The sequence below is a fragment of the Rhinopithecus roxellana genome, chromosome 3 (genome assembly GCF_007565055.1).
Source record: "Rhinopithecus roxellana isolate Shanxi Qingling chromosome 3, ASM756505v1, whole genome shotgun sequence".
Lineage (NCBI taxonomy): Eukaryota > Metazoa > Chordata > Mammalia > Primates > Cercopithecidae > Rhinopithecus > Rhinopithecus roxellana.
In genome coordinates this window covers 49,984,761-50,011,331 of record NC_044551.1, presented here as the reverse complement: position 1 = coordinate 50,011,331, position 26,571 = coordinate 49,984,761, and the positions used below count along the sequence as shown (strand labels likewise).

Genomic DNA, 26,571 nt, shown 5'->3' with positions numbered 1-26,571 from the left:
ATATTAACAAAGATGACAAAAAATGGTGTGACAGTGCAGGGTGTTGAGAAAAGTTGATGTCGAAGCTGTGCCGTCTTTCTATGTCTTTCACATTAATCAAACGCCTTCAACAACGAGCACCCCTTTTGACACGAGTTCCTGGACTTTATCCTTAAAAAAAAAAAAATGACGTGCACACAGATTTAGCTACAAGTAATTTTGCAAAAGTGAAAAGTTGAAAACAACCCAAATGTACAAAAATAGGGGAGATAATTATGGTACATTTGTATAATAGTATGCCACTGGGTCATTAAAACTACCATAGGAGTATATTTTTCATAGGTTTATTTCTGGCTGCTGGTGTTACAGGTGGTTTTTGCTTTTTTATTTTATTTATCATTTACTATTTTCCTGTAATTATTGTACATTTTTAAATAATAATGTATTAAAACTGGCAATTATATGGTGAAAAGGAGAGAAGTGCATTAGTAAATTCTGAAGCAACTGAAATTGTAACTGACCATTAATAAATAAGCATCATTACATACTAACATTTACCTTAAACTAGATTTCATTTTTCTACTATGGGAGGAAAGACCTAAAATACAAATTGACTCGAATTATAGAAAATAAAGTTACAATTCAGGAATATCTGTCTTTGAACTGTGAAATTTGTACCTGTTATATGTGTGTGTGCGCGCGCGTGTGTGTAAAAAATATTTGGAAAGATATCCACTAGTTTAAAACAGTGGTTCCTTTCATCAGGGTGGGATGAGGGGGGACAGGAGACAATGTTTCGTTTACACAACTCTGTATGACTTGTTATAATAAGCATGAAAAATCGAAGGTCACTTAAGTAAAAATGGTTATAATTATGAAAATACTTAGAAATATGTAAAGTCTCTATTGTATGATTAGAAATCATAATGCAAAATATGTATACTGTACTTGCAACTATATTCATATATTTCCATGTGAGAGAAGCCTGAAGGGCAATACTCTACAATGAAAATAGCTGTTCAAGTTCATTCATTCGTTCATTTATTCCACAAATGTGTGCTGAACTGCTACTATGTGCCAGGCAACTGTTGCAGGCACCTGGATACAGCAGGCAATCAAAAGTCAAATGTGCCTCCACTCAGGGAACTTAAATTCTAGTAGCGGGAGACAGACAATACATGGTAAACACAGCGAGTATTTTAGGACGTGGTGAGTGAGTGTCGTGGGAAGAGTGTAGCAGGCCAAGGGAGACTAGCAGTGCTCTGGGTCAGGGGCACGTTTAAACAGGTTGGTCAGGAAAGGCCTCACTGAGGTGACACGGGAGTAAAGACTTGAAAGAGCTGAAGGGGTCAGTCCTGGACACACCTGGACGGGGGGTTTTAAAAGCAGACAACAGCCAGTGCAGAGGCCAGTGCAGCTAACAGAGGAGGCGGACAGCAGGTCAGATAGCTAGGCAACCAGTGGGTTGTCCGGCTCTGCGGCCATCGTAAGGACTCTGGTAAACTGAGGAGCCGCTGCGCAGCGTGGAGCACAGAAACCACAGGATCCCTGCGGCTGCTGGATGGAAACCCAGCGACTGGGAGGGTAGGGAGGGCAGGGAGACCTAGGTGCTCAGGTGAGGGATGAAGGGGGTGCGGACATGCTGAGGTGCTGCATCCTAGACACAGATTGAAGGTAGCGTCAACAGGATTTCTAGTCAGGTTGTGTCGAGGGTGTGAGAGGGTGAAGCTGGCTCTTCTGGTTCTGGCCTGAGTAAATGGAGCCGCCATTAACGCTGACGGGAAAGACAGGTGGGCCGAGCGGGTTTGGAGGTGGGGGAAGAAAGGGTCTTACTTTCTTCTTCCTTGGAATAATATATTCCAAGCAAATATAATTAAGCAATATATATTTTCTCCTTTAAGAAAATTCCAAATATTATGGTATCGTTCCAAATAAAAAAATCATTTCAAGAGTCCTGACGCAGCAACCATTACATTCCCAGTAACGGGAACGTTCAGTCAGTCCGTGCTCCGGAGAAATTCCACGACAGAACACAGGCCGGGCCGAGATCCCGGCGTTCGAAAAGTGGGGCAAAAACGGAGGCTGCAAATCCATGCCCAGTCCTGGTAAGATGCTCGAAAACGGGAGAGCTGCACAGGAACTTCAAAAACGAGAAGCGGCTCCTAGGATTCAGGGTAAGGGAAAACCGCGGGGCACATGTGGAACTCGGGGTCCGACGTCTGAAGGAGCGGAGGCCGCTTCCGAGGAGCCCGGGGCACCACGGGAACGGCCGCGCCGGCCAGGCCGCCCTCCTCCCGGCAGCCTCGGGCAGGCCGCTCCCGCGCCGCGACGGCGGGCCCGGCCACAGCGACCAACAGCACCTGTCAGACATGCAGCGAGAAACGGCCGCGATGAACGAAATAAAACCTTCCTCCACTACTGGGACACAGCTCGCGTCCGAGGAAGCAGCACACACAGGCCGCGAAGCTTTCCGAAAGGCTTCGCGCCAGGATCCGCGACCAGCACAGGGACCCCCACCCTTTTTGAGAAGCCGGGTCAAGCGGGCCGTTGCTGGGCGACCTTTGGGCGGAGGCAGAGGGCAGGGCTGCCCCGCACAGGTTCCGCCCCCACTTCAGCGTCCTCGCCCCGCCCAAGCCCCGCCCAGCACCCCAAAGACCAAACCCCCGCGACGCATGCGTGCTTCTTCCCGCGCGCCTCCACCTGCCGTGCGCTTCCGCCGCTGGCCAGGCTCTTCTGCCCCTCCCCCTCCTGTACGGCCGCTACTCTGCGCCCGGCTTCGTTCTCACAACCTGGTTCTGCCCACACCTGTCCTTCAGCCTTGTGAACAGTGGCTGTAGAACAATCTCAGGCCCTGCAGACCCACCTCCCTTGCTCCCGTGGTGGTGGTGGTGAAGGGCTGGGGACGTGGGGTAGAAAAATCGGCGGGATGTGGGAGGCCGCAGTCCCGGGGCCCACTTCCGGAGGACGGGCGGAAGTGGCTGCGGTGGATGGTGGGAGGGGGGAAGGAGTGCGAGGGGAGGGCCGGGCCGCTGGGGGTCGAGGGGGTGGGGCCTGGGCCGGCGCTGGGGATCGGGCTTGGGGCCTGGATTGCTACCCGGGCGGGCCGCGGCTCCTAGCCGACGCGGGGCGGGCGGGAACCAGGTAACGAGCCGGCTCAGTTAGGGCGAGGGTCGTCCGCAGGGCGGCCGGGTGGGGGTCGGAGTCCAGGGAGGGTCGCAGTGTCACCCCCTTCTCCTGTGAACACGGGGTACCGGGTTCCGGGGAGAAGGGTGGGAGGAGTTAAATTCTTGGAGGGGGTGGAGGTCATGTGGACGCCACGCCCCTACAGAAGGAAAGGATAGAGTGTGTGTGTCTGTGTGTGGGGATGTGTGTTTAGGAATAAACTTGAAGAGGATGGGGCGACAGGGGTGGGTTTCCGGGCTGAGAAATAGGAACACTGTGGGGCTGCTGCAAGCAGGACTTGGGCCTTAAACATTCCAGGAGAGTGTTCTCGGGAGTAGCCCCGGGAAGGACTTTAACAGAGGTTGGGACATATATCTCTGGCACAGTTTTGCAAGCGGAGGGGGAGCTTAGTTGAAGGAAAAGGAGCAAAGAATGCATGTAGAAGATGCCAACATCTCGGTCTGGAAAGGATTCATTAACTAGTTTAGTTGAAGAGGGCTGGTGGACTAAAACGCTTAGCACCCTAAGAAGTTGGGAGATTCGATTATTATGTTGCGCTTTAGACAGGCGGGCAGGAGAAAGGGCGTTCTTTTCTCGATTTCTTAGAAGACAGTCTCCGGTTACTTTTCTGTGGCGAGAATGGGTACGACCCATCTTTTATCCTGAATCATGTATATGTTTGTACATATATAATGTTTATATTGTATGTGTTTGTATATAAACACTTGATGAGGTGACTGTGTTCTGGCGTGCGATACCTGAGTTAAGTAGGTGCTTCGTATAACCTTGCGGAGTGTTGAAAGTTGTTTGATGATAGAGCCTAGTATGGACTCTTAGGTGGGGAGTGGAAACTAGAAGTTTTTAGGACTCTATTTGGGTATGTACTAGATTAGAGAGTGTTATAATGTTTAAATGTTCTGCAGGTTAACACGAACATCTGCCACCTGGGCCATGCCGCTTCTAAGGCCTGTTTCTTATGAACCTCCGCAGAAGACAGATGGGCCAGTTCTCACAGTGGATAACTTCCCCTGCCTGAGCAAGAGATGGGATAGTATCCGGGATCTGTCCATCACCAGACTCTGAGCTTAATAAGGCAGCTGAATGAAGGGAGGTAACGGACCCCTGAGAGGGGCACTTAAGTCTGCAGTGGGGGGGGAGGGGCCTGGACACAACCCTTCCCCCCCAGACTCCTCCCCGTCAGGGTCAGCTCAGCCATGGACTTTGGACCTGGATAAGAAGAGAGAAGCTGCACTTTGGTGGATCTGATTTGGGATTATCGGTTTTGAAAATGGAGTGTTGAATGGGGGTTTGATGATCTCCTGGGGAGCAACTGAGACAAGAGGAAAGGTAAGGCTGCTGTCTCATTTCCCATGTAATGTCTTACTGCGCGTGTGCAGAAGTTGTTGAGCGGGCGAGTTTGCAGAGGCTATTATTCAGGAAATCTTATCCAGATGGGGACACTGGAAGCTACACCTCTCCATTACTCTGTCCGGGTGTAGACTTGTTCCCACCTGTCCTTACCCAGGCTGGATAAGTGCCTTGTAAGGGGTTGTGAGCAATGGCAATTGAGAGGTTCGGCCAAGGAGAACATGAAAATAATTCAGGCTTCCGAAGGGAGGTTGGATTAGATTACCTTTAAAGGCCCTTCCAACACTGAGATAATAGGATTCCAAGTCAGTCTGGGTTAAGACTGGAATGGATTACCTAGGCAGAGGCAGCTGCTCTGTTTTGGGGAGCTAACTGAAAAGGACTACTGGTGGGAGGAGAAGGTGGGAATGGTCTAGATCACCTCCTAAATTGTCTCTCTTCGTCTTTCTATAACAGGAGCTTAGCCCATGAAAGCTCAGGAAAAGAGCAGAGGAACAGAACACAGGTTTGGGAATCAGGAAGGAGTACTTGTGTTCTAGCTTTGACTTTTTTAGTCAGTGTACAACCCTACACAGGCTATGTTCTCTTCACCTACAAAATGGGGAACACTGACTTTCCAGGTCCCTTACAAGTTGTTACAAGGAGCAAATGAAACAATGAAGGATTTTGAAAAGTATCCGGGGCCATGTACATAGGAAACAATAACATTGATATTGCTACATGTGCCTTAAAGGCACAGAAACAACTCTGAATCAGGAGTTCTCTTTTCTTACTGAAATAGTGTGCTGGCAGAAGCCTAAGAAGACGTCCTTAGTTAAAAGCCTGAATTTGTTTCATCATCTTGTTGTTAAGCAGTACTTGGGATCATCAAGTTGTAGAACAGGCGAATGGATCCAAGGAGAACTTGGATTGAAGATTCTTGCAGGTACTACATTGGTCCTTAGGGCTCTCCAGTCCAATTTCAGTGTGCCCCTTTGAGGTAGCTGGTTAAAGAGGGGGTGGAGGGATGCCGAAGCCTTGAGGGCAAGTGTCTGGCTAGGAGTTGGTACTGCATTTCTTGAAGTGAGTGGTGGTCTTTGCCTTCCTGTGCCATATCCTCGTTATTTTTCCAGCTCTTTGAGGTGACGTTGTTTTCCAGACTGACATCTTTTTGCCCTTCGTATTTTCTCAGGCTGTATTCCCACTAAAAGCAGCCCTGTTTGTCTTTATCTTCTCGCTTCCTGTCTGCTCCCTCCTTCAATTCCAGTTTACTTGTGCCAAGATGCCAGCTTTTCCCGGTGACCACACACAGCAGAAAGGAGAGGTGGAGCACGGTGTTGGGAATTTTGAGAGACAGTAGGATGTCTGGGCAAAGGGCAGGAAGCCTGGCTTCTGGCACGTCTCCGCCTCTCCCTAGCTCAGTAACACCTAGGCCTCAAGTGTTCCTTGAGGATGGGTGCCAGGGAGGTCATTTGCAAACTGAAAATCCTGTACTTACGCCTTACTTTCCCTGTTAAATTTTTTTCTTCCACCCCCTTCCCCAGTCTTTCCTTTTTTGCCACAGGAGTTTTCCTCACTCCCTGCAGCGGCCTGAGCGGTGGGCGGTGGCCTGGGTGGAGCTGCTGCTCCCAAGCTGTTCTTTCTCCTCTGATTTGATGCCTGGGGCAGCCCCTTTGAGGCCAGGCTGCTCCTTTATAAGGTGTGGGTCTCAAGGTGGATATGCCACCTTCCCCAGCTTCACCCAGCACATTGCTGGTGTCAGTCTTTGCTTAGACATAGGGGTCACAGTGGTCCCTCAGGGATATGTGATGCCACGGTGCCTCCTCAGCCATCTCTGGGATCCCAGGTACCGGGGAGTTGTGTATTTGCATAGTGCTTCTCTCATGTGATCCATTCAATCTGTTTTGTCCGTTTTCCCTCATCACTTTGTTGTGAGGAGAACACAGCAGAGATTCTTTTCCCAGTTTGAGGGGAAGCTACGGAAGCCCTGAGTGGGAAGGGTTTGCCTAAGGGTAGAGTGGTCGGCACTGAAATCACCTCCCAGTAGTGTGCTGTTTCCACAGCATCTGACCTGACAAGGGCCATCTGGGTTCTGCAAACCTCCAGGGGGAGAAGCTCTGTGCCTGCCAGACAGCCTCTCTGGTGGAACATTTCCTCCTTAGAGTGAGCAAGCATTCCTCTCCCTGACCTTCCCACCCTCCTGCCCTCCACCTGACCCTTCCATGAGACAGTCCTTTCAAGACAACCGTTGGCTTTTTCACAGGGACGCCAGGATGCCAGGGCATGGCACTCAGCAGGTGTCAGGCTACTTAGCCAAGAGCAGTGATAGACTTCACCAGACTGTGTGTGTGTGTGTATTTCTTTTCTTTTCTTTTCTTTTTTTGAGACGGAGTCTTGCTCTGTCGCCAGGCTGGAGTGCAGTGGTGCGATCTCAGCTTGCTGCAACCTCCACCTCCCAGGTTCAAGCCATTCCCCTGCCTCAGCCTCCCAAGTAGCTGGGACTACAGGCACGCGCCACCGTGCCTGGCTAATTTTTTGTATTTTTAGTAGAGACGGGGTTTCACCATGTTGGGCAGGATGGTCTCGATCTCCTGAACTCGTGATCTGTCCACCTTGGCCTCCCAAAGTGCTGGGATTACAGGCATGAACCATGGTGCCCGCCCATGTGTGTATTTTAACTCAATTATTTATATTCTTCTTTATTCCAAAAGGAATTGTAGGTGGCTAACCAAAAGTTATATTTCACAGACATTGTTTAGTGATTATTATGTTAATCTTTCCTCTTTGACCTGGATTAGATGAATTTCTGGGTCTCCATTGTGGGGTGAGGGAAAGTGGCAAACAGAGAGATTGGGAGGCAGGGAGAAGGGAAACAAAACACTGATTTTAAACATTTGCTTTTACTTTTTTTTTTTTTTTGAGATGGAATCTCACTCTATCACCCTGGCTGGAGTTCAGTGGCATAGTCTCTGCTCACTGCAACCTCTGCCTCCCAAGTTCAAGTAATTCTCCTGCCTCAGCCTCCTGAGTAGCTGGGACTACAGGTGCATGCCACCACACCTGGCTAATTTTTGTATTTTTAGTAGAGATGGTGTTTCACTATGTTGGCCAGGCTGGTCTCGAACTCCTGACCTCGTGATCCGCCTGCCTTGGCCTCCCAAAATGCTGGGATTATAGGCGTGAGCCACCGCACCCGGCCTGCTTTTACTTTTACTGATGTTTTCATTTTAATTTAAGGGCATGAATTCTTTTCAAATTGTAAAAAATGTCAGGGATCTTAGGCATGGTTTATGGGAGGGCCATTTCCTGCAACAGTTTTCACTTCCTTTTCATCTTTTCAGTTCTCTTTTGTTGGTGGTGGAGTGGGCAGGAGAGTATTGTTCCTCCTAATTCTGGTTTAATCCTGTGACTGTTTATCCTCCTGTTTTTTCATTTTGCACATAATCCAATCCCAAGCCCACCCCCAGAATCCTGGGCCCTTGTTTCTATCCTTCTTACCCCTAATCACTGCTCCCCATGTAACCTCTATCAAGAGTTCAGAGCCTCTTTTTCCCAGGTCAGTTTGGCACTCATTTACCCTGGTTTCTTGCCTCTCAGACCAAGTGCTCTCTTTTGCCTCCATCACACCCATTCTGATTCTCTAACCAGACCCTTTCTTTTTGAGATGGTCTCTTGCAGTCCGGGAATTTCTCCCTTTGGATCTTCCTGTGAGCCTTGGGATTTAAACAAAGGGTGGTAGAGAGGGGGTGTGCGTTACAGTGCACAAACAGCCCTCATACTGTTTCCCCTTCACCTGCCTTAGATGGAGAAGCATCAGAGTTAGTGGTGGGAATCTGACATCTCATGGGCTGATCTTCCCCCACCTTTCAGCACCCCCTGATGTCTCTCCTTTCTCCTGGAAGGTGATTTTGGCTCCTCATGTCTTGGATCTACAAAACAGTGTTTCCCAGCCTTTTCACTTTTAGGAAACATAATTGTTTTTTCCTTTACGCCTGACACCTAGTGTAAGTGTGCAGAGCCCCCAGGCCCCGACTCTTGTTCATTAGAGAAACATAAGGCAGAGGTGACAGACAACTGGCCTCTGACTGGCACACCCACCTGGGCTTGAGGCTCCTGCCACAGTGCACGCAGTCAGCTAAAGTGGAGGCCACGGGCTTGGCGCACACTGCACATGGCGGGCCTTGGTGGGCCTGCTCTTCTCCTGCTCCTCCTACATGGCGGGCCTTGGTGGGCCTGCTCTTCTCCTGCTCCTCCTCCAGGTCTGGGCTCTGGCCACTTCCGCGGAGGCTTCACGGCAGCGCCTGAGAGGACACAGAGCCCTCTTAGAGCACTGGCGCTGGAGGATGTGTGCGAGGGTGGATGGGGGGGGGCGCAAGAGTGCCCGGTCTGAAATCTGGCCATGCTCCCCACCAGGTCTTGTGGCCTCCAGCACGCTGGCACTTACCCTGAGCCTCAAACTAGTTATCTGTAGAATGGGGATGATAACGCCCACTCCGCAGAGCTCCTGAGGCTTGAAGGAGAGGCCGAGGGAGGGTTTGGCCCCTGAGGCCTCTCACTATGCCTGGTAACCCTTTAGCAGTTTTGATTTAGGTCCTCGCCTCCACGCAGGGGCCCTTTGTTTCTCTAGAACCCTGCACGATTCGTGGTTTCATGTAGAAACAAGTTAGTGAGCAGTCAGTCAGTAACCACAGGCCTCAGAGTTCCGGACTGCTCCGTGCCCTGGAACACGGGGGAGGGGTTGATGTCAGGGGCGTGGGTCCTGATCATATGGCAGCAGCCCTTCTAGGGGAAGTCAGCTACCCAGCAGCCAGTAGCCCTCGGCTATCCACCCTCACTACCTGGGGTCCCATGGTGAGAGTGGGCATCAGGCTTCTGCAGAGGGCCAGGCCGGACGGAGCTGGGGGAGGGAGTGGGGCTGGCTCCTGGCTTGCACCGGTCTCGTGGAATCCAGGCCTCAGACCTGATCGCTGGCGAAACAGGCTCTATGCGCTGGAGCCCCTGGTCTTCTGCGTCTGTCCTCCTCCTGGCCAGACTTTGCTCCTGGCTCAGCCACAGGTATTTGCTATGGAAGAGCTGTCCCTCCCTCCCCTGGGTGGGTCTGGGTCCACCTCCACCTCCTCTTCAGTTCCGCACCTTCCTCCCCTTGAAAACACCAGCCAGGCGCAGACCGGTTCTGGGCTTTCATGGTGCTCCCGCCAAAGCTTGTGACCGAGTCCTTCCCGCCTAGGGCTGGTGGGCCTACCCTGCTGGCAGGTCTCTCCCTGCTTTCTTTACTTAGAACTAACTCTCTCGTTCCCCACCCACAAAGGAAAAACAAAAGGGAAGAAGCCACAGCTGGCCCTGGCTTGCTTTGGCACAGGTGTTTTCCCCCGGCCCCGCGTCGGGCACCCTGGTTCCTCTTCTGTCCTTGCCCCACGCGCCCTGGGGCCCCCACCCAGGCTCCTCAGCCTCCCCTGGGTTGGGGCGGGGGACCGGCTCCCAGCCCTTGGCCTAGGGTTTGGTGAACGCCTTTCCTGGACTGCGGGCCCACTTGAGGCGCGGCTCCAGGCAGGGCGGCTGTGCTGGGGGGCCGAGGGCAGGGGTGGGGTCGGGCGTCCACCCTCAGGGTTGCGCGAGGGAGCAGGAAAGCCGACTCCCGAAGTTGGGGGCCTGGGAAAACTTGGGCCCTGGGTTGACTGAGAAGCAGCGGGGAAAGGAGGCTGGCCAGGAGGAGGGGGCCCGGCGGACGCCGGCCGGGGGGCGGGACGCGGAGGGGCGGTCGGTCCCGCCCATGAGCCCGCCCCGCCCATCCGTCCGCCCCGCCCCGCCTGCCGGGGAAGGGCCACGTTGCCCGCCCGGGCTGTCCGGCCCCGGCGCGCCGCAGGAAGGGCTGGCGAGTGGAAAGGCGAGGCGGCCGCGGCAGCGCCTGGGCACCGGGCTCGCTCCCTGCGACCCCGGGCGGGCCAAGTTCGGGGCCAGGACGTTGGGAGGCCCTGGTGAGTAGAGGTCCGGGGTCGGAGGTCTGACCGGGGGAGGCCTCGCGGGCGCCGAGAGGGAGCCCCAGGGACGTCGGGTCGCCCGAAAGCCCCGGTGCCCGTGAGCGCTAGCGAGAGAGGGCTTGGCTGGGCAGCGGCCCGGGCCGACCCGGTCCCAGCTGCGCCTTAGTCCCTTCCCGAGCCGGGAGGGTGGAACTCCGCCTTCTGCTTTCGGAATCCCGGGCCTCCAGCTGTTAGAGGGAGGGAGGGCGGGCTCCGCGGACTGGGGAGGATGTTGTGAAACTCGGCCCAGGGCGTCCGTGGGTGCGGGGCAGGGAGGGGGTGGGAGTGCCCGGAGGGTTTGCGGAGCGAGACTAGGGAGGTGACCTTTCCCCCTAACCTCACTCCAGCATCCTTTCCCCAAGTTAATAGAGGTTGATTCTCCTCAACATAAAGGAAATGTTGACTCTGTTGAAATATATATATAATAAATTGGCAAGAAAACTTTTCTTCCTACCTGTTTGCTAACGTGTGTGGAGTAGAGAGCCCCGGGACGTGCAGTGCCCGCGTCTGATAAACTCTGTAGCAGAGGGACTGTGGCTGGCCCGCTCTGTCTCCCGCAAGGCTGAAGCTTCACTTCGGTTAACCCTTGCTGCTGTAGCGGGTCTGCTGTTTTGTTTTAGAACATCACTGGCTGAGAAGTTGTCCAACTTTATTTTCAGTCATTTACAATATTTTTTCAGGCCATGTAGCCTTTGCTCTTACATGCTCACATCATCCAGGGTCTGCCTTCCATCAGGAATCACTGGGTCCTGGTCTTTCCCAATTCCGGGACCATTGAGCTCACCCATATCCCTGCTTCTGTGTCTTATTCTCACTGTTAGAAGCACTGCAGTATGTCTGACCTCAGTGGCCTGTGTAACAAGGGAAACTCATTACTGTTTGGGGCATTAGAGAAATTGTCACTATCCTCAGTATCCAGGCACTGGTACCTTGTGATGAACCAAATCAGCCCTATCACCTTATAGATGAGAGAACTAAGGTATAAGTGGGTCAAGTGACTTGTCCAAAGTTGCCTTGCTTGCTGGCTGGATCGCCTGAATCCCAGGCCTCATGCCTTTTGTGGCACTTGTATTTAGCTCTTCTTTTCCAGGATGAATAACCTGCATCCTTTCCCTCCTAGGTCTTATTCTCTAAACGCTTGAATTATTTAGTGTATCTTCTCTGACTACCTTTCTTTTTTTTTCCGTCCTGAAATTATGGGCCTGGTACATGATACAGGAGTCCAGCCAAGGTCTAAGAATGAACATGAAAGTAGTTCAGTTAGATTTCCATTATCTGTAACATGTCTATATTTTCTGGAATTTTTACGTAGTGCTCTTTAACATTAAGCAAAGCAGAGATAGAAGGGAAAATCTGTTACCATTTCTTCCACTTCTATACTTAATTTTAAAGCTAAATATAATTTCTCTCTTATTGCTCATGATTGGAAGTTCACTATCTGGTGTTCACTTGCTGTTTAAGCAACATATTTTGCCAGATAAAGGAAATAGGTTGGAGAATACCATGGCATTAGACTGTTAGAAAGGATCTCACAGCTCCTAGGCAGTCCTTCAAATAATTCAGAAACTGAGTGAGCCCCATAGGGGTGGGTAGCACCTACCCAGATTTTGGCTGAAGGGTTTGGTACTGAAACCCACCACCTGGGTTTTGGCTGAAGGGGTTGGTACTGAAAAGACACACTTGTCATCTCCCACCCTGGTGCAGATGTCTTTGTACTTGGTGGTGTGGATTGGCTGTGTCACTTCCCTAAAGGAGTTGTGAAAACTCTAGAAAATGGAAGTCAGTTTTGAGTCTGTGCCTTGCATGTCAGTCTCATAATGATATCATTAGGACTCAGGTCAGGATTAAGGACAGTTGTTCTATTGAAAAAGGAAGGTGTAGCAGATTGTATTTTCCCTAAAGGGCCTCACCCATAAGTATCCCCTTCCACTTGTAGTTATAGTTTGACATTGTCCACTTCCCACCCAGTGGTGGGGTTTGTGATTCTCTCCCCGTGAATGTGGATAGGAACTTGTGGTTCCCTTGACCAGTGAGTAAGACAGACGTGATCCAAGGCTGAATCAGGAACGGGACACACCTTCACCTGGCTTGCTCGCTTTCTTGGAACACTCCCCTTTGGAATGCAGCCACCACTTCCAGTACATTTCCAGGCCACATAGAGGGGTTCTAGCGAGCACTCCTGCCAATAATGTCTCAGCTGCTGCCAACGTCATCCCACAGACATGTGAGAGAACCTGAGAGCCTCCAGGGGAGTCTAGCCTTCAACTTTTGAGTCTTTCAGCAAGGCCTCAGGCATGGTAGAGCAGAGACATCCATCCCCTCTGTGTTGTACTGTCCAAATTTCTGACCAATAAAAGCTGTGAGAAAGAGTAAGTGATAACTGTTGTTTTAAGCCACTAAATATCGAGGTAATTTATTATGCAGGAGTAGATATCTAATAAGGAAGGGGACATGAGTGGAGACAGGGCCTCAGTATTTGGACTTTGAACTGAGCACAGAGGACAGGGAGGACTCTTGCCCTGCTTGTCAAGATTATCTAGATTCTGTTTTTCTCATTGCTTCAGGTACTGCTGGCTGCATAATGAATCACCCCAGAACTTAGTGGCTTACAGCAACAGAATCATTTTATTAACATCTCAGCTGTGTGGTTCTTGCTTGTGGTCTTTCACATGGTTGCAGTCAGGTATGGCTGGGGCTGGGATAATCTGGAGAGCCGTCTCCTGTGTCTAGCAGTTGATGCTGGCTGTCAGCTGGGACCGTAGCTGGGGTTGTCAGTTGGAATACCTAGAGGGGTCCTGTCCGTGTAGCAGGGTCCTAGGATTAAGCATCTTAAGAGGACCAGGTGGAAACTACTGCCTTTTATGAGTTAGTCTCACAAGTCACATAGCATCTCTTCTTCCCAGAACCAAAGGGAGGGAGCACAGACCCTCAGCTCTGGAGCCAGGGGTGTCTTTGTCACTTGTAAGAAGAGCGTATGGAATGGGATATGTGCGGTCATCTTTGGAAAATGGAACGCTTCACTCTCTTGCTGCTGCTTTGACCATCTTTCTCCCTGGTTTCACTAATAGTGCGAGCAGTCTTCCATCTAGCCACTTGAACCTCACGCATGTGCCAAGCACTGTGCCGGGCACAGAAGTCATAGAGTCTTCTTTCCTAAGGAGGAAGGTGGGAGTCAGGTGCGTGTGGCCACAGATTCTGTTATGGTGTGGAGAGAGTGCTATGGGAGTGTAGCCACAGGGAGGCCTGGCTCTGTCTGCGATGTTGCAGGAGTCACCTGAAGTGGCCTGAAAGGATGTATGGGTGGCTGGCAGGGGGTGCCATGGTCAGATTCCAGGATGAGGGACCAACTGGAGCAAAGACCCAGCAGTGTCCAGGTTTGCTTATTGGGGAAAAAGCAGCCTGCTGAGGCCAGAGTGCAGGGTCCATGGGGTGAGTGGTTGGAGGTCAGGTTGAAAAGGGATGTTTGAGCCAGTCTGTAAGAAGGGCTTTGTATGTCATAATAATGAGTTTGAGTTTTATTTTGTGGGCAGTGCAGCCTCTGATGGCTTTAAGGCAAGTTATTGTGACCAGACGTGCTTGTCAGGAGGGATGCACCGTTGCTGTTGGGAGGGTTTGTGAGAGGGAAGCAGGATGAGTGACAGGTGGACCAGCTGGGAAACTACATCAAGAGTCCAGACTTAAGACAGTCCTTCCTATGAAGGAGTGAGTTCAGGTTAACAGGCTGGAGGGCTTGACATGGACTGCTAGCAGTCAGAGTAACTTTGTACTTCCATTCTCACAGTTTTGAAGTTTTTGGGCCTAGATGTATTTCTTTTTTTTTTTTTTTTTTTTTTTTTGAGACGGAGTCTCGCTCTGCCGCCCAGGCTGGAGTGCAGTGGCCGGATCTCAGCTCACTGCAAGCTCCGCCTCCCGGGTTTACGCCATTCTCCTGCCTCAGCCTCCCGAGTAGCTGGGACTACAGACGCCGCCACATCGCCCGGCTAGTTTTTTGTATTTTTTAGTAGAGACGGGGTTTCACCGTGTTAGCCAGGATGGTCTCGATCTCCTGACCTCGTGATCCACCCATCTCGGCCTCCCAAAGTGCTGGGATTACAGGCTTGAGCCACCGCGCCCGGCCGACGTATTTCAGAATTCAGAATTTTTGGAGTTTTGAAAAGGTGATCTGGTGAATTTACTCTGTAGTGGAAGATCAGAAGCAGCACAGCATAAGCCACCATGTTTATTTCTGTAGCAAAATGTATGAATAGCCACAGCAGGAGAGAGAAAAGACTATAAATAGCCCCATATTAGATCAGATCAGATTTTAGCAAATGAGGTTGGATGAGACTTTACTGCCAATTGAGTTAAGAAAACTTCTGTTTTTTAGTGCTTCTTGGATTTGGCAGTTGCAGTTGAGGAACTGTGGATGTGTTTAGATCCCAGGCACGTCTGCTGAATGTTGAGGGCCCTAGCACAGCGGCTTGGTGGTGCTGGTGGAGCCAATCCCTGTCTTCATGTAGCTTGCAGCTGAGGGGGCCTGAGAGAAATCGAGTAGGTGGTTGCGCTCGTTGCTGTTGGTGAAGGGTAGGTGGACCTTATGTGGTCCCAGGCGTCAAGGAAGGCATCTTGGCAGAGACACGAAGCAGAGTGTGCCAGGTGAAGAAGATAGGGAAGAGCAGAGCTGACTCAAGGGCACATGCACAGACCCCAAGGGTAGGGTTGGCCATTGGGGTACCCAATGGGAGTGTGGTAGAATGGAACAAAGAGAATGGGGAGAAAGGAGTGAAGTAACTGGCCAGTATTTACGTGGTCATGCCGGGCACTGTTCTAAACACCTAACATGGCTTATCTCATCTGATCTTCACAGCAACCCAGTTTGAGTCTCAGAAATGTGACAAAACGTAGGGTGATGCCTCTGGGCTGTCTGGCTTGCCTTTGTTACTGCTGCACTCTCCTGATGGTGGCCTGAGCAGACTTGAGCAGTGCTTGCTGGAGGAGCAGGTCACCGCTGCTGGCCAGGGTCTGGGCTTGACCATCCTTTTGGGCACAGCCAGCTGTGAGAGGGTGTGTGGCTCTCCTGGTTCATGTGTGTGCACACAGCACTAACTTCCAGGCAGAGCTGAGGATCCTATCTCAGGAATTACATGGGTAAACAGTAGGAAAATAGCACTGGAGCCCAGGATGAGCCTATGTGAAGAAGCAGGTGGGCTGGAAATAGGGGTGTCATGTACTCTTACAGCAAGAGGAGCAAGTTTGAAGCACAGGGCTGTGGGGTGGAGAACAACGGTCCAAGCACTAAGGTGGGGACCAGGGCTGGGCTGGGGCAGCTTTTCCTGTGGGCTCTCTAGCCACTCCAGATGTGTGCAGATTTGCTAAGTAAAAACCCAGTCAGAAGATTGCTTTGACCTACATGGCTTAGAAGGGTGGGGCAGGAGGTCCTAAGTGTCAGGTAGTGGGTGTGGGCCACCAAATTCTAATGTTTAGAGAAGAGTAAAAAGTCATCTAAAGGGTGCAGAAGTCATCTGGAGGGTCCCATGAGGCTTTGCCATAAGGGCTTGCAGGTCGTTGATAAGTCAGGGACGGGCTATCCCTCTAGCCCCCTTTTTTATTTCTTTTTTTGGGATGGAGTCTTGCTCTGTCATCCAGGCTGGAAGGCAGTGGCGCCATCTCAGCCCACTGCAACCTCCACCTCCCAGGTTCAAGGGATTCTCCTGTCTCAGCCTTCCGAGTAGCTGGGATTACAGGCGCACACCACCACACCCAGCTAATTTTTGTATTTTTATTTTAGTAGAGATGGGGTTTTGCCATGTTGGCCAGGCTGCTGACCTCAGGTGATCCGCCTGCCTCGGCCTCCCAAAGCTCTGGGATTATAGGCTTGAGCCACTGAGCCCAGTGTGGCCCCGCCCTTCTAAGCCATGCAGAGCAGCACTTCAATGAATAGAGTTCAGTCCCTCTTCTCCATCCCTGTCCTGTTATATAAAGTCTTTTTCTTGCACAGTCATTTAGGAGGCGAGAAGTTGGGAGACAAGGAATCCTGGCCATCAGATTAGAGGGGAGGTTCCAACATGGACAACATCCTGAGGGGAGAGCGAAGAAGAAAGTGAAACTCTGCCGGGCGCCGTGGCTCACACCTGTATCCCCGCACTTTGGGAGGCTGAGGAGGGTGGATCACTTGAGGTCAGGAGTTCGACACCAGCCTGGCCAACATGGTGAAACCCCGTCTCTCTTAAAAATACAAAAAGTAGCTGGGCAAGGTGGCAGGCGCCTGTAATCCCAGCTACTCAGGAGGCTGAGGCAAGAAAGTTGCTTGAGCTTGGGAGGCAGAGGTTGCAATGACCTGAGATCATGCCACTGTACTCCAGCCTGGGCAACAGACAGATCGAGACTCTGTCTCAAAAAAAAAGGAGATAAAGAAACTGAAACTCTTCTCTGCATCACTCTTTTTTTCCACATAAAGTTTCTTAAAAATCAAATATGGGGATATGGCCCACAGCTCTGAGTAGCTTCATCCATCTGTATGGCCCCAGCTGGGCACAGCAGTAAGGCCAACTGAAACAGTGTTTGCCCTGAATTCCTCAGTCACTTGATGACATATATCTAACTGATCTATAGTGTATGAGCCCTGATATAATAGGAATTTAATTGCACAGTTACGTGGAAATGGACTTGAGGTTTCTGAGAAGACTGATGTCCTGGAGTCGTGGGGGTGGTTGGTTTCTAGGAAGAAGACAAGTGGTGGTGAATGCTGGCAGGGGCTGGAGAAGTCTCGCCAGGAGGGAGACAGAATCCAGGTCTCTTTAGACGCCCTTCAGGATCAGCCCTTTTAAGCCAGATCTGCTGGTTTGAGAGCCCAGAGCCTCAGAGATTAGATCGGAGGCCCCAGGTTTTGACCAGGATTAGAGAGTAGGCTGTGAAGCAGAGGGTAACTGGCAGAGCTGTTGGTGTAAGAGGGTGCATGCCTGAAGCTTCCGGGTGTGAAGGGAGATCAGAGGCAGGACAGTCAAGGAGTTATGGTCTGGAATGGCAGCTGGCTGGGAATTGGGGAGTGTTTCAGATCCTTTCCAGTAATGTGGTCTGGTAGAGCTTGGAGGGTGGGTGGGGCCATGCCTTTTTCTCATTGGTTTCTGTCCTGGTTCCTTCCCAGAGCCTGGCAGAGAGCAGGTGTGTGATGCATGTCGTCAAGTGACTGACTGAGGAATTCAGGGCAAACAGATCATCTCAATTTGCCTTGCTGATGTGCCCAGCTGGGGCTACCCTGATGGATGAAGCTATTCAGAGCTATGGGCAAGGTCTACATATTTGACTGTCAAGAAACTTCATGTGGAAATAGCTTCAAACTTATACAAATTGCAAGAATAAAAAATAGTATAAGGATACTCGTACACACTGTCTTTACTCAGATTCACTTGTTAATATTTTGCTCCATTTGCTCTCCCTCTCTATGTATGCAGTATATTTTTGTTCTGAACCATTTAAGAAGTTGCATCTGTCCTGGCCCTCTACCTCTAAATACTTCAGTGTGTATTACCTAAGAATTGGAATTAATCAGTTATCACTGATACTTTAACCTACTGTCCATATTCCAACTTTGTCATTTTACCCAATAATGTCTTCTTTTAAAAAGTTTTTTGAGGTTTCATTGACATACAATTGATATAAATATGTGCAATAAACTGCATATAAAGTGTACAGTTTGATGTTTTCACAAATGTGGGTGTATGTGTGTGTGTATATATATACACACCTGTAAAAGTATCACCACAATCAAGATAATAAACATACCCACCTTTCCAGAAGTTTCCTAAAGCCCCTGTGTAGTAACTACCCCACTGCCCTTCTCTGCCTCCATTCCTAGGCAACAACTGATCTGCTTTCTGTCATATAGATTAGTTTCTATTTTCTGCAGTTTTATGTCAATGGAATCTTAGTGTATGTGTTCTTTTTTATTTTTCCCAAAAAGACCCATATTGTGTAATTATTTGGAGATTGTGTTGTGTGTGTCAGTGATTTATTCAGGTTTTTTTTGCTGGATATTATTCCATTCTATGAGTAAATCACAATTTGTTTATCTGTATTTCCCTGTTGATGGGCCTTTGGGTTATTCCAGTTTTGAGTGATTATGAATAAAGTGACTATAAACATTCCTGTATAGGTTTTTGTATGGATATGGCTGAAAGTAGGAAGTGTGGCATGCAGGAGAGACAGTAGAAAGGAAGTAGGACATGCAGGAGAGATAGTAGAAAGGAAGTGGGGCATGCAGGAGAGACAGTAGAAAGGAAGTGGGGCATGCAGGAGAGACAGTAGAAAGGAAGTGGGGCATGCAAGAGAGACTGGGCTTGGTTGTAACAGCCTGCTATCCCTGGGGAACTAGCTCACTCACCGGAGGACATTATGAGGGCTCTGCCCCGGCCCCCCTTGTGATCCAAACACCTACCCCTAGACCCCACCTCCAGCACCACCACATTGGGGGTCAAATTCCAACATGTGTTTCAGAGAACAAACCATATTCAAGCTATATAGCATAGCTACATAATTATTATAACACTATTAATAAGACTATCTTGGCCTTGGGAATTTTCTTGGTCTGTTTATGTACCAGTACCACACAGTTGTAATTATGGAGGTTTTGTAGTATGCAGTATATGTATATGTGTGTGTGTGTGTGTGTGTGTGTGTGTATATATATATATATATAATTTTTTTGAGACAGAGCCTCACTGTTTTGCCTAGGCTGGAGTGCAATGGCACAATCCAATCATGGCTTATTACAGCCTCAGCTTCCCAGACTCGGGTGATTCCATCTCAGCCTCCTAAGTAGCTGGGACCACAGGTGCATGCCACCATGCCCAGCTTTTTTTTTTTTTTTTAATTATTTCTTGTAGAGACAGGGTCTCTCTGTGCTGCCCAGGCTATTCTTGAACTCCTGGGCTCAAGCGATCCTCCTGCGTTGGCCTCCCAAAGTGCTGGGATTGCAGGTGGGAGCTACTGCACCTGGCCAGTGTGCAGCATTTTAATATCTGGTAGGGCTAAGTCCCTCCTCACAGCTTATTTTTACTGTTTTCCTAGTTGTTCATGTGAACTTTATTGTCAGTTCGTCTAGTTCCATAAAAAGGTATTTTTATTGGGATTTTTGATGATGCTGAGATGTCCTGACCAAGAACAAGGGATGTTCACATGTTCTTTTGTGTCTTTCGGGAATGATAGTTTTGTTCACATACGTTTTGAATGTTTAAGTTTATTAAGTTTATTTCTAAATATTTTCTCATTTCTCTGGCTTTTGTAAGGAGGGTTTTCTCATCCATGTTTTCTTCTCATGAGTCATTTGTGGATATAAAGGCTATCCATTTGTGTTTGTTGATTTTTATATTTCATTACCTTGCTCAGTTCATTGATAGTTTGGTTTAGTTTATTATTGATTTACTAAGAGTTTTCCAGGCATATTCTCACAAGTAAAGATAATAGAAATAGTTCGCTTCTTTTCCACTTCTGCTTTGAATTGTTTTTTTCTTGGTTCATTTGCATTGACTGCTTCCTCCAGCAAAACGTTAAATAACGCTGGAGATGATGGGCAGCTTCATTTTGCTCCTGACATTTGTGGGGTGCCCCTGGTGCTTCCCTGTTAGATAAGGGATTAATTTTAGCCCTGAGGCATGATATTTGATTTTAAAAATCAGTAATCATGGGGCAGTTGGGTTAGAGGAATGGTAGGCAGATGCTTTCACTCCTTGCTCCTCCCTCCTCCTTCCCCGCTGGAGGGAAATGAGTTCTGACAGGTAGAAAGGAGTTAGGATTCTTTTTCTCTCTCCCTCTACCAGCATCACATTCTACCTCTCCCTCAAAAATGCGTTGCTGAGAATCAGCATAGATGTTGACTCCGTAGAGAGCTCTGGAATCAACCTCCTGGCCTTCCTCCACCCTCACTCTTGGCCTTTTCCTGCCCCCCACATTCCTCTACCTGTGGGGTGTGGAGCCACACGCCTTTGTGTGACGGTTTGTTTTCTCTCTCCTGTCTTTAGGTGCATGGCTGCTTCCTAATCCCATAGTCCAGAGGAAGCATCCCTAGGACTGCAGGCAAGGGAGCCGGACAAGCCCCGGGCAGCCTTGAACCCTCCCCTTGCCTGCCCTCCCCCGTGGGGGCCAGGATGCTGAAGAAGCAGTCTGCAGGGCTTGTGCTGTGGGGCGCTATCCTCTTTGTGGCCTGGAATGCCCTGCTGCTCCTTTTCTTCTGGACACGCCCAGCACCTGGCAGGCCACCCTCAGTCAGTGCTCTGGATGACGACCCTGCCAGCCTCACCCGGGAAGTGATTCGCCTGGCCCAAGACGCCGAGGTGGAGCTGGAGCGGCAGCGTGGGCTGCTGCAGCAGATCGGGGATGCCCTGTGGAGCCAGCGGGGGAGGGTGCCCACAGCGGCCCCTCCCGCCCAGCCGCACGTGCCTGTGACCCCAGCGCCAGCGGTGATTCCCATCCTGGTCATTGCCTGTGACCGCAGCACTGTTCGGCGCTGCCTGGACAAGCTGCTGCATTACCGGCCCTCGGCTGAGCTCTTCCCCATCATCGTTAGCCAGGACTGTGGGCATGAGGAGACGGCCCAGGCCATCGCCTCCTACGGCGGCGCCGTCACGCACATCCGGCAGCCCGACCTGAGCAGCATCGCGGTGCCGCCGGACCACCGCAAGTTCCAGGGCTACTACAAGATTGCGCGGCACTACCGCTGGGCGCTGGGCCAGGTCTTCCACCAGTTCCGCTTCCCCGCGGCCGTGGTGGTGGAGGATGACCTGGAGGTGGCCCCGGACTTCTTCGAGTACTTTCAGGCCACCTATCCGCTGCTGAAGGCCGACCCCTCCCTCTGGTGCGTCTCGGCCTGGAACGACAACGGCAAGGAGCAGATGGTGGACGCCGGCAAGCCCGAGCTGCTCTACCGCACCGACTTTTTTCCTGGCCTGGGCTGGCTGCTGCTGGCCGAGCTCTGGACTGAGCTGGAGCCCAAGTGGCCAAAGGCCTTCTGGGACGACTGGATGCGCCGGCCGGAGCAGCGGAAGGGGCGGGCCTGCATCCGCCCCGAAATCTCCAGAACGATGACCTTTGGCCGCAAGGGTGTGAGCCACGGGCAGTTCTTTGACCAGCACCTCAAGTTTATCAAGCTGAACCAGCAGTTTGTGCACTTCACCCAGCTGGACCTGTCCTACCTGCAGCGGGAGGCCTATGACCGGGATTTCCTCGCCCGCGTCTATGGGGCTCCCCAGCTGCAGGTGGAGAAAGTGAGGACCAATGATCGCAAGGAGCTGGGGGAGGTGCGGGTGCAGTACACCGGCAGGGACAGCTTCAAGGCCTTCGCCAAGGCTCTGGGTGTCATGGATGACCTTAAGTCGGGGGTTCCGAGAGCTGGTTACCGGGGTATTGTCACCTTCCAGTTCCGGGGCCGCCGTGTCCACCTGGCGCCCCCGCCGACGTGGGAGGGCTATGATCCTAGCTGGAATTAGCCTGTCCTTCCTGGGCCCCTCCTTGCCACATCATGAGCTGAGGTGGGACTACAGTCCCCAGGCTGCATCGGCCTGCTTGTGTTTCCCTCTTAGGTGCATTTATCTTTTTGATTTTTCCGAGTGGCATTTAAGTGCACAAATGATAAGGTGAGGATTATTCTCCCGTTCTCAAGGGAGTCAGATCAGGGGAACTATTCTAGGGTGTGTTGCGGGGTATTAAGCAGGAAACCACTGTGTGGTAGGGGGACACTGGGCTTGTTGAGGCCAGAAATGTCCAAGTCCTGAGTTTTCTCCTGGAGCATGTGCAGAGTTTGGCAACGTTTGCTCTCTCTCCCTGACCTGGCTTTTCCAGCCAGGGCATGAGCCCTCCTTCTATACCTGTTCCTTTTCCCCCAGTGGGGGCTGGGTTATGGGAGAAGGGGACATATTTGTGGCCAAAATGATACTAACCAAAGAGGCTGCCTTGTCAGGGCCTGGTGGAGTTGGTGGGTCATTGGGGCTCACTGCCTCCTGTCCTTCTCTCCTGTCTCTGACCCCCACTTAGCCCTTCTCTCCCTGCAGCCTAGCAGTTTATCGTTCTGAGATGGAAAGTTGAAGGGGGCAAACAAGACCTCTCCTCAGCCCATGCCCAGCTGTCAGGGGAGAGGTGCAGGGAGGAAGGCCTTGTGCCGGGCCAGCCCCTCTCTTGCCTTACCTCAGAGAGGGACTATGCCCTGACCCTTCCTTTCTGAAAATCAGTCCTCTCTCTGTTGCTCTAGGAGGCTCCTGCTGGCTTGGTAGAAGACAGCATTCAATCCGTGTGTCCCTTTTCCCTCTGGGGTTTGGCACGCAGGCTCCTCCCTGCAGGCTGTGGCTCTGGTGGCCTTTCAGCATGAGGTGGAGCAGTGACCAGATGGAGCAGTGACCAGGACGCCTCTGGCCCAGTGCTGCCCAGCCTCCCTGCCTACTCCCAGGCGCCCCATGTCCTCACAGGCCAGGATGCCATGGCAGGGTGGAGAGGACTTGGTGGATTTTTGTTTCTTGCCTGACCTCAGTTTCATGAAAGAAAGTGGAAGCTACAGAATTATTTTCTAAAATAAAGTAAAGGCTGAATTGTCTGAAAAATATTATGTGTGTGTGTGTCCTGGAAAAGGAGGTGACAGGCGGGGGAAGAAAGGAAAAGGGAGAATGAAGAGTTAAGGAGAGGGCTAGATGGGTGGGAGGAAGCAAAGTTGAGGAAGGAAAGTGGATGAGTGGGAGAGAAGAGGCAGCGACAGCCCAGGGGATGGGGGCCAGGTGGGAAAGGAAGTGCAGGCCACAAGGTAGAGAGGACCCCCAAGCCGTGCTCCTGCTGCTGATCATCCTGTAGAGCCAGGAGGCCACAGCAGGAAAGCTGGTGAGTGTCTCCTGCTTCTGCCTCCTGCTGGCTGGGCAGGCTTGGTCTGGGGAAGAACCAGCTCCTCTGATCAGGGTGGTCCCTGAGAGGTGCTTTGTGCCCGGTGCCCTCTGCTGGCCCAGGCAGTGCTTACTGAGTGCCCTTTATGACCTGCTGGGGAGCCTTAGGGTGCACAGCTGATACCAGGGTTGGCCTCACAGTGGCGCTTGGACTCCCAAACGCAACCCCAGTGAGAGTGCCTGTTTTGCTAACACCCAGAACACATACACAGACAAAACTGTTACCTATGCATGTCACATGCAACATTCTGAGAGTTTCTGTTCTCCACTAATTCATTTAAAAGAACAAAACACGGCCGGGCGCAGTGGCTCTGATCCCAGCACTTTGGGAGGCTGAGGTGGATGGATCACGAAGTCAGGAGTTCAGGACCATCCTGGCCAACATGGTGAAACCTAAAACTATTTTACTAAAAATACAAAAATTTGCTGGGCGTGATGGCGCATGCCTGTAATCCCAGCTACTTCAGGAGGCTGAGGCTGGAGAATCACTTGAACCTGGGAGTCGGAGGTTGCAGTGATCTGAGACCACTGCACTCCAGCCTGGGCGACAGAGCAAGACTCCGTCTCGGAAAAACAAAAAGCAAAACGCTTTTTGTGACCACGAACTTGGTTTCCTGATTTCCTGCGTGGGTTTGAAAACTCGGGCTAGGCCAGGCGCGGTGGCTCACGCCTGTAATTGCAGTACTTTGGGAGGCCAAGGTGGGTGGGTCACCTAAATTCAGGAGTTTGAGACCAGCCTGGCTAACATGGTGAAACCCCATCTCTACCAAAAATACAAAAATTAGCTGGGCGTGGTGGCGGACACCTGTAATCCCAGCTGCAGGAGGCTGAGGCAGGAGAATCACCTGAACCCAGGAGGGGGAGGTTGCAGTGAGCTGAGGTTGTGCCCCTGCACTCCAGTCTGGGCGGTAAGAGCAAAACTCCATCTCAAAAAAAAACAAACCAAACCAAACCAAAAACCCTGGGCTAGCAACGTTCTTGGCAGAAACTACTTTGGAGCTCCACACCAGATGGTGGCAGAGGCGTCTGGGGAACTGCGTTGAGGCCGTGGCCTTGGGAGCAGCTCTGACCTCCCATCTGGGCTCAGAAACCAGTGTCAGACATCCATTTTATTTTAGCCTTTGAGATTTGTGTGGAGCGGGTTTTGCCTTCCCCTGTTGCTTAAATGGGTTATTTAGCCCTACTTTTTTGTTAAATAAGGGGAGATGGTCGTTATCTGTGATGTGCAGATGTGGAGTAGGCCAGGAGATAGCTGCATTGTGCCCTTCCCAGTGGAGCCAGGAGGAGTCTGGCTGCCAGGCTCCATGTCCTTAGCATTTCATGCAGCTAACCAAGTGCATTGTTCTGAGTGCTCCATGATAAATACAAACTTATTTAATCCTCAGAGCAAGCCTCAGTGGTGAGTAGTGTTTAGCTCTTGTTTGACCAGTGAGGAAGCAGGCACGTAGAGGTTAACTTGCCCCAGGTCACACAGAGGGTTGTGGGAGAGCCGGATTGGCATGAACTCTGCTGTTAGCCACTGTGTGATGCTGGACTGTTCCATTCCAGCCTTTACCACCGCTTCCAGGCCATTCCCCAGCTGCACTTGGATTCTCAGGCCAGGCACCAGTGGTCTCCTGTGAGGGTGGTGAGGGGGCTGGGTGGCTCAGGGAGGTCCAGGAGAGATGATGGGGGAGTAGAGTTTGGGGCCTGCGGGGCCAGAGGACCCCCTTACAAGACAGAGACTGGATCTCAGGCTCCCGAAGGAAGGAGCACCTTCAGGGGTCTCCTGGTATTCCCCTGTCAAGGCTTGCTCAGGTGGTGCGCGTGTGTGCATGGTGGCTGCCTCCAGACCCCGAAGCTCCTGTGGGTACCAAAGCAAGTGGAAATGCCAGATGGAAAAGCCCTATGTTACTCAGTGCTGTAGAGTTCAGCCAGCCTCCAGTTTGCAGGTTTACAGAGCTGTCTTTCGCCTGGCTGCTGCTGCTGCTGCATTCCTGCTTCTGCCTCCAGCTGTGACCACCTCCTGCCACTCCTGCTGTCCCTGCAGGTTCCTGCTCACTCTGTCTCCAGAACAGACAGGTGTGGGTAGATAAAAGGCAAGAGGTTGCATTCTTCTGAGCCTTTGATCGGCCCTTCACATGTAAGGGAGGTAAGGAATTGTCACTTAGACATTCAGCTAGCTCGGTGAATCTGCACTTTTACATAAGATAAAGTAGGGCAGAGGAAGCAATCAGATATGCATTTGTCTCAGGTGAGCAAAGAAATGGCGGAGTCCTTTCCTTTGCCCCATCACCGTGAAGACAAGCTATCAATTTACATGGTCAGGGTGAAATTCAACAGAACTCTTTTAGAGTAAAAATCTTGCCCACAAGGGCAAATTGTGAGGGAGGTATGTAGCCTTTTTATTTGTGAATGGGAGGCAGCTCTGTGTGGCACAGTTCCCAGCTTGATTTTTCCCTTCAGCTTAGTGATTTTGAGATCCCAACTTGTATTTTCTTTTCACAATATGTGTGTATATATTGGTTTATGTATTAGTTTTCAACCCAGGGTTCCTGGCTTATAATTCCCACAGCCCTTGTTACAGTCTTTTGTTACAGTGTTGGGTGTGTGAGGGGCAGGACTCTGACCTTCCGCTGCCCCAAGGCAGGACTCCAGGACCCCTGTGAGAGGGTCGCATCCTATACCCTGGGGAAAGCAATGCCAACGTCATGAAGCTTCCATAAAAAACCAAGGAGACTGGGTTTGAAGAATCTCCAGATAGCTGAACACATGGAAGACGACAGGAGGGTGAAGATCTCATCCATGTGCCGGGAGGGTGGTGCACCCCCGGCTCCACGGCCCCAGAAGCGCCTGTGCTTCCAAACCTCACCCTATGTACCTCTTCGTCTGGCTAATTATCTGTATCCTTTAAAATATCCTTCCTAGTAAACTGATTCTCTGTGAGCACCCCCCCCCCCAAATTAATCAAACTCAAAGAGGGGTTGTGGGAACCCCAGCTTGAACCCAGTTGGTCAGAAGTACTGGAGGCCCCGACTTTCGACTGGTGGGGTAGGGCGCAAGGATGAGTCTTGGGGATGGAGCCCTAACCTGTGGGATCTGGCACTGTCCCCAGGTAGACAAGTTGGAGCTGAATTGGAGGACACCTGGCTGACTTCCACTGCTTGGAGGTGGGGAGAGATCCCTGCACACTT

At 51.2% G+C, this 26,571-nt stretch overlaps 1 protein-coding gene across 6 annotated transcripts; it reads left to right on the top strand.

Moving 5' to 3' along the window:
- The first annotated feature begins 2,349 nt into the window (after positions 1–2,349).
- On the top strand, positions 2,350–23,630 carry MGAT1 (alpha-1,3-mannosyl-glycoprotein 2-beta-N-acetylglucosaminyltransferase). Of its 6 annotated transcripts, none has more exons than XM_010375022.2 (3): positions 2,350–2,729; positions 4,065–4,488; positions 20,501–23,630. In XM_010375022.2, the coding sequence occupies exon 3, from the start codon at positions 20,627–20,629 to the stop codon at positions 21,962–21,964; it is 1,338 nt and encodes a 445-aa protein (XP_010373324.1). In that variant the 5' UTR covers positions 2,350–2,729; positions 4,065–4,488; positions 20,501–20,626; the 3' UTR covers positions 21,965–23,630. The 6 variants fall into 6 exon arrangements, with proteins under 6 accessions (XP_010373324.1, XP_010373321.1, XP_010373322.1 ...); XM_010375019.2 differs by having other exon boundaries at positions 2,721–3,120; XM_010375020.2 differs by lacking the exon at positions 2,350–2,729 and adding an exon at positions 3,290–3,502.
- The last annotated feature ends 2,941 nt before the right edge of the window (positions 23,631–26,571 follow it).

Bases quoted from the DNA above. Each gene is read 5' to 3' on its own strand.
- MGAT1 (XM_010375022.2), top strand. From the start codon at position 20,627: ATGCTGAAGAAGCAGTCTGCAGGGCTTGTGCTGTGGGGCGCTATCCTC.